This window comes from Musa acuminata, chromosome BXJ3-11 (genome assembly GCF_036884655.1).
Source record: "Musa acuminata AAA Group cultivar baxijiao chromosome BXJ3-11, Cavendish_Baxijiao_AAA, whole genome shotgun sequence".
Classification (NCBI taxonomy): Eukaryota; Viridiplantae; Streptophyta; class Magnoliopsida; order Zingiberales; family Musaceae; genus Musa; species Musa acuminata.
In genome coordinates this window covers 26,221,166-26,234,959 of record NC_088359.1, presented here as the reverse complement: position 1 = coordinate 26,234,959, position 13,794 = coordinate 26,221,166, and the positions used below count along the sequence as shown (strand labels likewise).

Genomic DNA, 13,794 nt, shown 5'->3' with positions numbered 1-13,794 from the left:
CGGATTATATAAATCTTCGAGCTATTTGGATTAGCAAAGAACCTCAGTGATACTTACATTGTCGGTGGTATATTGTATTCATTTAACATTCGTTTATTGAGAGGGTTCAAAATTTGATCGCATATATATATATTGAAATATTTTGAGATGTCAGTTAAGGGTTAAGAACTTGGGTATTTTAGTTCCAAAAAGTTTGGCTTTTTTTTTTATCACGTTTTCCAAAAAAAATATTTTTGAAATTAAATTAAGTTCTACTTAATTATAAGATTGGCTCGAAAAAAAAAGAAAAACTTTTATTAATTATTGTTTTATTTTTAAAATAACATCTTAGTCATTTTATGAAATTAAAATTGAAATTAAATTGAGTTACGCTTGATCATAGAATTTATTTAGATTTTTTAAAATTTTAATAATAAATTAACATGAAATCTTGTAAAAATAAAAAAAATAGAACTCATCTTAGAATTATGACGAGATAGGTTGATGAAAATTTAAATTGGTTTAGTGAAAATTGATTAAGTTGTACTGAAATTAAGCTAAGTTACACCATCACATGATATATTAAAAAAAAAATCTTTAATTTTTATAATTAATTATCATAAAATTTTATAAAAAATAATATCAAGTTGATAAATTTACATTCGGAATTTAACTAATTTAATAATAGTTCCATTTCAAGAATAGTAATGATTCAATTATCATAATTTTTTATTAAAAAAATAATTCTCTTTCTATTATTTAAAATTTTGAGTTAGTTTAGTGGAAGTTGACTTAGTCACACTCGAAATTAAATTAAATTATACTCGATCACAAAATCTATCAAAAAAAAAAAAACAAAACAAAATCTCCCATTTCAATTGAATATGATTAACGAGTTTTTTTTCTATCATTTATAAAAAAAAGATACCGTTAGAAAACAGGTGAGTCTTCTCGTTCCTTCCTATCGGTCGTATAGGGTGCGCCTATGCTCTTAAAGGTTATATAATTCGAGAGGCTTATCTTATTTTTTATGTGCATTATTTTATCTTATAGATTTTACCAACTAAACATAAGGGCGTCCACAATTTCTCTTTTTCACGCTTGAGCTCGGTATGCTCCTGTTATCAGAACTTCAATATGAGAGTATAAAGATTCGACTGTCGATATTTTATTCTTTAGAATTAGATGTTTGGTTCCGTTATTTGAGATTCATTGCGGATTATATGAACAACTACGGATATATTTTTTGAAAACTCCAATCTCATCTTTACTCCTTCAATATGTGGAAAATGAATGATAATTTTCTAATACACTCTTTAGCTTATTATATATTGTTAAAATGCTTTGATTGCATTTATTTTGGGGATAATCTAATGAGTCCGATTTGGTTTGCTTGACCAATTAGATACTAATTTGAATTGGCTTCTTGAATCCATTGGGCTATAACTCATGTTCTTTGAAAGGACTAATTACATGTTATTGCTATGTTTAGTTCCCTTTAGTATCTCGATCGTTATATTTTAAAAAGTAACGTTGCATCCCTATAGTTACGAAAATTAAATATATATATCCATTTATCTTAACGTCATTGGTTTTACCAATATAATACAAAAAGAAAAGATAAAAAAATAATTTTATCATTTCAGTTAGTGATGACGGATAGCATCAATAGTGAGAGATAACGTCGGTGGTGGTGGTGGGTGATGAAATCAAAGGCGCAAGTGATTGTTGTGGATAAGAAGAGTGATGGTAAGAGGCGGTGATAAGTCGGTAATTGCATCGATGTTTACATAAATATAGAGCAATGAAAAGATCACTCAATAACTACGTCGATGTTGATGTAAATGCAGTTGCCGATGTATGAACGATGTTGATGCAAATGCTACTCGACATTGATGCAGACACAATTGTCGCTCTACATCTGTGTCAACACTGATACAGATATTGAGCGACTCTTTCGTCGCTTACAATGATATCAACACTTATAGTTACCGAACGATCCTCACATCTTATCATCATTTTTCTCATCCACAATAATTACTCATGATTCCTAGTGATACCGTCATTTGTCACATCAATACCGTTCATTATCATTAACTAAATCGTTAAAATTATCTTTTTTATTTTTTATTTTTATTTTTTGATAAAATTGATAGTGGTATAGTAAATGGGTATAGATATTTGATTTTTATAATTATAAAAATATCAATATAATTTTTTTAAAATAGAAAATCGAAATACTAAATATCGCAAACTACATAATTACTTAGGTCATGTGTAATTAGCCATCCACGAACAATCGGTACGCTTTGGTAATAACCTTGAGTCGAGACACAACTGAACCGAATCGCTCGTAACCCTTCGGTCATTGGCTTCCGCCTACGACCCCTCGATCCGGTGCCTCCTCAGGCCGCTTGCTTCTCGGACGGTCATTCCACGCCGATTCTGCCACCGCCGAACACTGCTGCTTTCTCCTCAATTGCCCTTCCAAACCCGAAATCGAGATCGAAGTAGAGTTTGGACGGGCATGGCGACTCGAGATCCGGTGATGACGCACTGGTCGCGCATGTTCTTGCTTTTCTTGGTTTTGGTCCCTCTAACTTCGTCTTCGCCTTCGTCGTGGGCGACGATGCACAACAACAATTGGGCCGTCTTGGTCTGCACCTCCCGCTTCTGGTAACCCCAAAAATAGTTACTTTGTAGTCTCCGCCTTATTCATTTTTTGATCTACACATGCAGATTCAACTTGAATGTTCTGAATTCCTTCATTGGTGCAAGTTTATAAGATATCTTAAATGGTCAAAGCCTTACAGTAGAAAAAATGGATCCATTCTGAATATGTACCTGAAATCAGAAAAATGATAAGATGCCTAGGGTTTTATTGTAGAAGAAGAGGGAGAAAAGGGATGATCACTTCGAGGAGATCGACCTCCTTGATCACTTCGAGGCGATCGACCTCCTAGGGTTTGTCAAAAGACTTGAATAAGATTTTATTGATAAGTGGAAAGAAACATATGCATCCATATTTATAGAGTTCCACCCCTGAGTCCATCAGGGCTTGGACTAAATAAATAAATATCAAATAAACCTTTATCAGACTCTTACTGAACTATACAAACTCAATAAAATATTATTCAAAGTTATAAAATAAATAGATCCTAACAATTCCTTCCCCTTCAAATCAGCCTTGTCCTCAAGGCTAAACAACATCAAACTTTGGGAGCTTCTCTTTCAGCACTTCAGTCAGAGAATATTTGCGGTGCATTACAACCCGTTGATCAAGTAAGTACAGTCTCCACTTCTTGATAATATAAGCAATAGGTCGGCCTTTCGGTGTAGTAGTCATTGCAGTCTTCTAAAGAACCCTCTCTATCCGATGGCTAGTGGCAGTTGTGACCTTACTTCCACGTCTTCCCTTTAGGATCATCTGCTTTCAATTAATAAAAAACTTTATGATTAGTTTAGAAAAATTCCAAGAAACATCACTCAGGGTTGATAGCCATTTAATTCCAAGCACCACTTCGAAGTCTTCTAAGGGTAGGAAAAATAAATCCATAAGGCCCTATATAATCAATTTTATCTTTGAACATTTGCTATCACAAGTTAAAATCCGTCCATCAGTGACCTTTACTTCGAATTTGTCACAGCCTTCAATGTGGTAGGTCAATCGGTTGACAACCTTACTGTCCATAAAATTGTTAGTGCTACCAGTATCAATCAAAACTATAACATGCTGATGTTCTAAAGTTCCTCCAACTTTCATAGTTTGCGGGTTAGAGTAGCCGACTAATGTATGCACTATATGTATGATAGGTCTAACATCTTCATCAGAATCCATGCCTTCATGATCGGAGTCCACATTGTCAGCTTCTAGCTCCTCCCCGATTGGTTCAATCATCAGAAGTTGCTCTTGTTTACATCGGTGCTCTTTACTCTACTTTTCATCACAGTGCCAGCACAAACCCTTCGTTGATCTTTCCTTGAGTTCTTCTCGGGTTAGTCTTGGGTGTTAAGGTTTCTGTTGGGAATAGATGGGGTGGGTGGCTTGCTAATCATATGTTTGTTGTCACTTCTGTTTCGACGATTCTCCCTGCTGATTTTTTCCTCGGGCAGACGTGCAAATAAGATTGTGACTGTCATAGTGCGGGGTTGGCGAGCTTTGACTTCACACCGAATATTTGGATTAAGTCCTTCAATAAATGTTCCCACCAGTTGTCGTTCGGACCAATCTCTGGCTGGATTTGATAATCGTTCAAATCTGCTATGATATTCTAGCACTGTAGAAATCTAACGAATTTTAGCGAGCTACCCATCAACATTCTCATATTCAGATGGTCCAAAGCAAACGAGAAGTCCTCTCTTGAATTGCTCTCACGAGGGGACCCTGTGGCATATTTCGTACCAATCATATTATTGTATTGCATCTTCATCTAGTTGGATTGAAGCTATTTCCACATTGGATTCTTCTAGAGCTCTGTGAAAAACGAAAATTTTTTTTGTCCTAGAGATCCAACTGGTCGGATCTCCATCTTCCCATCTTGAGAATTCCACCTTCATGCGTGGGTAGCTTGTGTCCCGTTCTTGGATCCTTTTTCCCGTGTCTCCAGATCGGTACAACGTAAGACTTGAACTTTCATCTTGCTGAAACTTGCTGAAGCTCTCCAATAGGCTCTTTTTGAAATCACTAAGGGTTTCTTACAGTCGATTCTCAATCCTACTTTCCAAGGCTTTTAGTTGGGCTTTTACTGTGTTGTCGGTAGCCATTTGCATAACACTGCAGATCTATAATCCCCAACTCCTATTTTTGATGTCAAGTCAAGGGCATCAGCACCGCCCTATTCGATGTTGCTGTTGTGACGCTAGTTGCTGGCAACGCTGTGGGAGTTAAGGGTTGCCGCGAGGATGTCGATGAAGCCCTAGGCGCTTAGAGGTTGGGAGGCAGCGATGGTGGCGCAGTTGGGAGCACGTCGCTGATGTCTCGCTGCGGTCGCTGCTGCCAAGGGCTGGGAGGCAGCGATGGTCGCTGTGGTCGCTGTGTGGAGGGATCGCTGTTGCTAAGGGTTGGGAGGCAGCAATGGTTGTGCGGTTGGGAGCAGCGTCGCCGAGGGTTCGTTGTGGTCGTTGGGAGGTAGTCGCGACGGGACGAGACGCTGGTGACCATGCGGTTGGGATGGGCGCTAGCGATCCTGGCTGAGGGCGACGAGGGGTGGTACATTTGCTGGCCGGGAAGAAGGTTGTGGGAGCGCCGAGGGTTAGAAGCAGCGACGGTGGCCCTTTCTCGCTTAAGCGGGATGGGGCGGCTACTAGTGGCAGTTGCTAAGGGCTAGGAGGCACGCTGTTGGAAGGGATGAGGAACTGTAGCGAGATGCCGAGGATTAGGAGCAGCGGCGGTGGCCCTTTCTCGCTTTAGCGAGATGGGGCGGCTATCGACTTCTTTTTTTTTTAATGACGATGGCTGTGGCGAGTGTTGTGAGAAATTGCAGCGAGAACATCGAGGATCGCTACTCTGATACCAAATGCTAAGATCCTTAGGGTTTTATTGTAGAAGAAGAGGGAGAAAATGGATAATCACTTCAAGGGGATCGGCCTCCTAGGGTTTGTCAAAAGACTGAAATAATATTTCATTGATAGGTTAAAGAAAATAGATACATCTATATTTATAGAGTTCCACCCCTGAGTCCATCAGGACTTGGACTCTTAATAAATAAATAAATATCAAATAAACCTCTAATCGACTTTTACTGAACTAGACAAACTCAATAAAACATTATTCAAAGCTTAGAAAATAAAGGGATTCTAACAAAAGGCATAATCATCACTATGATTTGGGAGAAGAAATCAGCAACCTTCTCCCAGGTTGTGGTTTGTAGGACTCATCTGGATTTAATTTGAACCATCATATTAATTGCTTCTCCCATCTTACAATTTGGTGATGTTTCTTAAGAGTTCCTTCATGTTCAAGATTTACAACAAGGTTAACATGTAAACTTCAGTTTTATAGAAGAAGATAGCCCAATTATGTTTAGCATCATTAAAAAAGGGCAGCATCCATAACACATGAGCAGTCAAGACTCTCAGGATCATAAGTTAACACTATTAAAATGATTTTTTCCTTGATCCAGAAATCTTGAATTCAATCATCAAAAAATTGAAAATGTAAACCAAGGCGTTATTCGCAAAGCTTATATAGGTTACCAACTGGGTTTTGACTGATGCCTCTTAATTTCAGTCTCCAATTGGGTAAGCATTTACCAAGAGCTTCTTGTGAATTCAGATGCCATTCATGGATAGCCGTTTTTCTAACAGTAAGTTATTTGTATTTAACTTCTGAAATGATAGTCACTACATAATTAATACTAAGCAATTAACTTTTGGAGATTGAAGCATTTGCTGTGGCAGTGGCTTTTTCTCAATCTTCCATGCTTAGGACTCATTATTCATGTGGTTCACTTATTATGAATTGTGACATAGAGCACATACCTTTTATTTTTTGCGCGCAAGCACACTTCCTTACATTCATCAACCCAACTCTTTCTTTTAGTTTGTTGTTTGATATAACAATCCTCTCATTTTTACCAGGTTCAACTATCGACATATGGCCAACACTTTATCTTTATATAGGTGAGGTGGAAGCATATACAACTCTTAGAATTTTTTTGTCTTGATCTTTATAGCTTGCTCAGGTGCATGGTTTATTCTGTTTCTCTCAGGACAGTGAAGCGTCTGGGAATACCAGATGAAAGAATAATACTGATGCTGGCTGATGACATGGCTTGCAACGCTAGAAACAACTACCCTGCTCAAGTTTTTAATAATGAGAATCACCAGCTTAATTTGTATGGGGATAATGTTGAAGTGAGTCTTCGGTTCCTTCTAGTCATTTAGTGGTTCTTAATTTGCATTAGAGAATTTTAATTACCTCTGCCATATTTGACAATTAATTTCACATCCAAATTTCATATTGATTAGTGACAGCTTGGTATTTTTCGATAAGCCAATCGGAGTAAACAGAATTTAGATGCTGTTTGACATTTACCTGGAAAAATAGAAATTTGGTAAATAAAGTATAGAAAATGAAGGAAAATAGGCTGGAAATTTATGAAAAGGGATTAAAACCCTATGTTTTGTTTCTAGAAAAAAACTTAATAAACAAAAGCTATATATTGTTTTTTAACTAACCAAAGACATGGAAATTGGTATTCCTGGTATTTGGTAAAACATTTTTCCTTCTTTCGTGCAGCCGATCTTAATACAGGAAGCAATGAAAAAGAAGTAAGCCTGGATTAGATTGCTCAATTGCTCTGCTTATAGTTTAAAAGGAAAAAAGAGAAGGGAAGCCATCAAAACAATTGCTGATACCTCAATTCACATTTAAGTTATCAAGCCCTTTTCTTTCTCTACCTCAATAACAATATAATGTTTTCTTGTCTAACAATTTGGAAATCATTTCTACTGTTATTGTTGAGGTTGATCTAGACTAACTCTATTGTTTGGACTTTTTTATTTTTTAAAAAAATGCTCTAACCTTCACTATCATAACACCTATTGCCTCCTTTCTGCAAGTTCTTGATTGATTGTATTTACCCTTTTATGTGTTTCTAGCTTCAGTTGGTGTGTCAGCATGTTCATTCACCTTCTACTAGAAGTTGCAATGATCTATATTGACTTTTAACTGAAGTTTAATAACCCAGACTTCGTAAATATTAATTCATTTTGAAGATAAAATCTCACGCCTACTATTAATCAGAAGATGGCATTAGAGATCTGAGTAGCTATGGTTTTGGACTCCGGTTTACTTGGCAATAAAAATGGATCTCACTGAAGATTTGAAAAGAGTAATTTCTAATGAATTTCCTATAATATCAGCCTGCTAATAGTATCTGCCCATCCTTTTTAAAGATGACTATTATGTCGCACGCAAGCATATGTTTGTAAAACAAAGATGGAGACTTCGTAAAATTATGGAAACTATAAATTACTAGTATAATCTGTGTGAAATTTTGAACAGATATATGATGTTCCTCTAGAAGGGAAAACAACTTTAACATGATAAAAGATTAAAAGCAACATACAGGTGCATAGAAGAAAAATAATCTTGAGCTATTGAGTGAAGAAGAACTGGAGATTTTATGTCTTTAAAGAGATTGATTCATGAAAACAGTGATGAGAAGTGAAGTTGGCAATATGATTTTTTGTTCTTCCTAGTGTAGTTGTCCATTGTAATACAAAGACTTTTAAATGCTTGCTTTTTTACCCTTTAGGTTGACTATCGAGGTTATGAAGTGACTGTTGAAAATTTCTTGAGAGTGCTGACCGGGAGGCACGATCCTGCTGTGCCAAGATCAAAGCGTCTTTTAAGCGATGAAGGAAGCCACATTCTCTTGTATATGACTGGGCATGGAGGAGATGAATTTCTAAAGTTTCAAGACTCCGAAGAACTTCAGAGCCATGATTTAGCTGATGCAGTGAGGCAAATGAAAGAGAAGAGTAGGTTGTAAATTCAAGTGCTTATGTCCTTCCAGCTAGTACTAAATTCTTTCATTTCTAGTTTCAACTTCCAAGAAGTTGTTATATTTAATAAACTTAAGTTTTCATTGTTAACATCTTACATATTGCTCGTGATATCTTATGGCTTTATTCTTGCTTCATATTGGAGTTCTCTGACTTTTTCTTTATGCTACTCTGCAAAAATCATTCACCAGATTCAAGGAGCTGCTTATAATGGTTGACACCTGTCAAGCTGCAACTCTTTTTTCTCAGGTTTACTTTGTCTCCCATGTACATTTACAGTAACTAAAAAATAATAACTAAACTTTGTTATTCTCCATTTTTGTCAAATTCCAGAAGGTTATTCCGTCAATAGGGTTATTAATCAAGTTTTAAATTCTAATGCAATCAATAATTTAACAAAGATTAGATATTTTCCAGAAGTTGAACCCATGTAATTCTCTTTTCCTGTTCCTCAAGTTTTCCCCCTTTTTCCCTATGGTTTTTCGCTTCTTGGTGGATATTATTGTTGTGTAATGGCTTGGCTGGAAGATTTATACCCATAGAATGAATTTCTTGGAATATGTGGTTCACTGTGTATATAAGTCAGAACACGCTTATGCTGACATGTCATGAACAAGTTATATGCTGGAGAAGTGGTGTTTTGCTCAGACATAATATCTCCATAATGTTCTTTTCCCAGAACTTGTCTAATATTAGGTGTCAATATTAGTGTTTGTGGTGGCCCATGTAAAGGATTTATCCAGCCGAAACAGACAAACAAATAAATCAGTAAAAATGAACTTTTTCCAGATTAGTGGGAGGGACACTAGATGTAGCTCAAAATGGAAACTCCATGCCTTTAAGAGAGTTGTGATTGCAATATCTTATGATGTTATCCAGCCACCCTTGGTAATGGTTGGAAGAAGAAACACAGGAATTCGTTACTGTTCTTGCTTATGCCCTGGCAAATAAATGTCTCTGAGTTTCTCTTTTGGATGGGACGTGGATAGCCTAGATACACATTGAACTTTCTGCTATCATTCAGAAAATCAAAAGAAATATGTTTTAGTTTACACTATCTCGTTTAAGATTCTTGACAAAATTCTTGGTTTCTGCAGCTTCAGTCGCCTGGTGTTTTGGCTATCGGGAGTAGTATGAAAGGTGAAAATTCGTACTCTCATCATCTTGACTCTAATGTAAGACAATTCTTCTGATTCCATTCAGTTCTGTAAGAATACTTTGCTGGTTTTAGTTCAGATCTGAGCTTAAGCTTCATTCCTGTTTCTTGGTTTCAATCAACTGTATCTTAGTTTCTATATGCCTTTCACAGATTGGTGTGTCAGTTGTGGATAGATTCACTTTTTACACCCTTGCATTTTTTGAGAAGCTGAATATGTACAGTAATGCATCATTGAGAAGGTATGAATCTTGTTTATGCCTTTTATAACTCTGCATATTGCATCTTTCATTATGTATAACTTATGACAGTTTACCAATATTCTTCAAACTGTGTGGCAGTTTCTTCTTTATATTTTAATGAGTTACTTTGTAATTTTTTTATAGTTCTGAAGAGACAATCCCACCACCAAAGAGCTAAAGAACTGATATTCAATAACTTTGTAATATTGCATTGGTGTTAATATTAATGCCTGATTTGTTATTGATATCCAAAAATTCCACTACTATCATGGATCTATTTTCTTAATTAGTCAAAGAGGAACATCAATCGTCCAATTATTAAAAAGAATTTTTTTTGTAGAATGCTTATTTTCTTGCATGAAAAAAATGCAAGGCAGATATAACATAGATGCCAAAAATTTAATATGGGAAAAAGATGTCTTGAACTGAAATTGAGCTATAAAAGGAAAATTTATCTAGTGTTGGTAATAGAGCAGGAAAGAAAAATAAAGAATTAGGTAAAGAAGAATGCTGATGTTGCATACACTTGAAAACCTAAATACTGGTTTGAAGTGCCTGTCACTTCGAGGATTTGGTGACAAGCAGGACAAGATTCATGCTTCACATGCAGGGCATGTCTAATAAATATGGACATAGATGGGTTACCAAATGTCAAAAAGGTAGTGCTAGTGAAAGTATCAGAAAAACTAGTTAACTCCTTTGTTCCATGTTAAGACATTATTTTTCTTTGACACATCAGATGGATCATTGTTGACCTACACTGGACATTATGGTTTTTTTTCCCATTATTGTCTCTTTTTTTGTTGAATTTGTGAATGACTTTGTTTCCTTGTCAATTATATTGAATATGTCCAAATGAATATATTTTGACATAATAGCAATCAAGAGCATCTTCTCATGCATACTTTATTTATTAGTACCTGTTTTTGTATTTGCAGCCTTTTCAATTCATATAACCCTAGTCTGTTGATGTCTACGGCATACTACAGAATGGATCTATATCAGCGACCATCGAGTGAGGTATTTTTTGAATTAGCCACCTTGAACAAGTGGGTGCTTTTATTTTCTCTTTTGATGTTAAAGCACTTTGAATGTTTAATTGGTTGGATGGGACGAGACAGCTTGGTGTTTTGTGTGTGCTTCACCTAATTTTTGCTATGGACATGACAAGGTACCTGTGACAAGCTTTTTTGGGTCGGTCATGAAAACAGTTCACACCGATGCAGCATATACAGGCGTGTCCATGCCATCTGAAATGGAAGGATCACTGTTTATCGAAGATGGTGAGCATCACAGAATAATGCTTGAAAATGAACCTAACCAGGAGAACCTTGGCAATGAGGAAGCAAAGGTGTGTTCCTTGCGATAACCTTCTAAGTTTGAAGATTGGATACTCCTTAACAAATTGGATTCCTCAGGAGGTGCATTGTCCTTACCATGCATGGTTGAAGACTTTACAAGGGAGGTTGGATGATACCGTTGCTGATATACTCTTGCGATATGGTTTCGGGACGATGATTCTTTTGCTGGCAATATCATCTTGGTTGTCATCGTAAGCAGCATGTATGCAGCTTATCAGCTCTTATGCCATAAAGGCACCACCACTAAAAATGCTCAAGGACAGACAAAAAGGAAGGTTTCTATCTGAGACAACTTTGCATGGGTTGATCGAGCTGGGTATGTATACTCTTCAAAGCCTCCAGATACTTACATAGCTACGTCTCTGTCGGGGCTTTTCTTACTGGGTTGTGGTAGACCGAGTCATTTGGATTGGTGTTGTTAGTTCATTGTTGAGAGGGTTTTATGACTTTGAAGCCTTGTGGCTTTATATATATGTATGTATATATATGTATATATGTATGTATATATATGTATATCTATGTATATATGTATGTATATATATGTATATATCTATGTATATATATATATGTATATATATATATATATCTATGTATGTATATATATATATATATGTATATATGTATATGTATATATATGTATATATGTATATGTATATATATATATATATGTATATATATATATATACATATACATATACATATATATATATATACATATACATATACATATACATATACATATACATATACATATACATATATATATATATATACATATATATATATATATACATACATATATATATACATATATATATATATATATATATATATATATATATATATATATATACATACATATATATATATATATATATACAGAAAATAAACCATGATTAAAGCATGAAGTACGAGTGGAACTAAAGTCCTGCACTTTTTAAGTAGTTAAAGATGGAATTAAAGTCAACGTAGATATTACTTAAGATAGTTTAGCAATTAGAGGAGGAAAGAAGATCTATTCGATCATGAATTTATGAGAAGTTCTATTCGATCATGAATTGTCCGTTAATTTATGCGCTTAAATTAAAATTATTTTGTTACACACTCTGCCAAATAATATAACAACTGTGTATTTAAACTCCTATCGTGAATTAAAATCCTCACTATGATACTTCGCACATATATGATAATTACTCGTGTCTTTTCATAAGTAGGATTTGGATAAATATCTTTGAGATGAAAAGGTGTTATTTGCAGATCGAGATTGAGATTATCTTTTTACACCTTAGAGGATGCGAAGGAAGTTTCTGAATGCTTTCCTTGTCATAATGGATAAGAAGAAATTTTATGTTTTCTTATTTTAAATCTTCGTCCACGTAAAAGATTGATATTCCTTGTCATAATGGATAAGAAGAAATTTTATGTTTTCTTATTTTAAATCTTCGTCCACGTAAAAGATTGATATTAAGTGACTTGGATCTCATGTGACAATCACGTGTCAGCCGACAATAGATTCTCTATCATTTATACCTCTTGAAAGCTTGCTTCGGGAGGGGTATGAAGTGCGTCATTTAGTTCGTTCGATGTGGGAGTGTTCAGATCTTGTCTTGTGGGCCGAGTTTTCTTGATTCAAGTGTTTCGGTTGTGTTGGGCTTATGTTGTTGTCATAGCAAATTTCGCTTAGCGCGAGTCGGATTCATCGACTTGCACGCCTCGAGCACATATTGCATTGCATCTTCGTCGTGATAGATTTCTTTTGGCATAGGTCGGGTTTCTCGATTTACACGTCTCGGGCATATTAAGGTCTCCACTATAGTGGATCTCATGTGGGTCAGGTTTTATCGACTCAAGGGTCTCGGACGCATTTAGCCTTGTACCTCCGTCATAACATATCTCCTCATGCGAGTTAGGTTTTCCCAACTCACGGGTCTCAGGTGTATTTGGCCTTGCACCTTCGCCAAAACGAATTTATCTTGGCATGGGTTGATTTTTCTGACTTATGCATCTTAAGCGCATTTGGCTTTACGTCTTCATCATAGCGGATTTATCTTGGTGCGGGTCAGGTTTTTCTGACATACGTGTTTCAAACACATTTGGCCTTGCACCTCCACCGTAGTGGATTTTTCTTCACAGGATCAGATTTTCTCGACTTACGCATCACAGGCGCATTTGGCGTTGCACCTCTACTATAGTGAATTTCTCTTCACGCAGGTTGGGTTTTTTTGACTCACGTATCTTGGGTGCATTTGATCTTATGCCTCCATCGGAGCAGGATTTATCTTGGCGCAGGTCAGGTTTTCTCGACTTACATGTCTCAAGCTCATTTGGCCTTATGCCTCCGCCATAGTAGATTTATCTTCACATAGGTCAGATTTTTTTTATTCACACATCTCAGACGCATTTGGCCTCAAACTTCCGCCATAGTGGATTTTTCTTCACGTGGTTTCAGTTTTCCTGACTCACGGATCTTGGGCGCATTTGGCATCGTGCCTTCATCATAATGTATTCATCTTCGTACGGGTCAAGTTTTCCTGATTTATGCATC

General features: G+C 36.0%; 1 protein-coding gene across 1 annotated transcript; it reads left to right on the top strand.

Moving 5' to 3' along the window:
* Positions 1-2,299: 2,299 nt before the first annotated feature.
* On the top strand, positions 2,300-11,675 carry LOC135652667 (uncharacterized). Its single transcript, XM_065173778.1, has 10 exons — positions 2,300-2,655; positions 6,559-6,600; positions 6,690-6,834; positions 8,241-8,470; positions 8,682-8,739; positions 9,588-9,665; positions 9,800-9,888; positions 10,827-10,908; positions 11,060-11,239; positions 11,307-11,675. Exons 1-10 carry the CDS (start codon positions 2,507-2,509, stop codon positions 11,442-11,444), a joined length of 1,191 nt encoding a protein of 396 aa, XP_065029850.1. The 5' UTR covers positions 2,300-2,506; the 3' UTR covers positions 11,445-11,675.
* Positions 11,676-13,794: the final 2,119 nt, after the last annotated feature.

What these genes read in the sequence shown, in the direction of transcription:
- LOC135652667 (XM_065173778.1), top strand. Translation starts at nt 2,507, where the DNA reads ATGGCGACTCGAGATCCGGTGATGACGCACTGGTCGCGCATGTTCTTG. An exon ending in AACACTTTATCTTTATATAG is followed by an intron (nt 6,601 to 6,689) that starts GTGAGGTGGAAG and finishes TGTTTCTCTCAG; the next exon opens with GACAGTGAAGCGTCTGGGAA. An exon ending in TGTATGGGGATAATGTTGAA is followed by an intron (nt 6,835 to 8,240) that starts GTGAGTCTTCGG and finishes TTTACCCTTTAG; the next exon opens with GTTGACTATCGAGGTTATGA.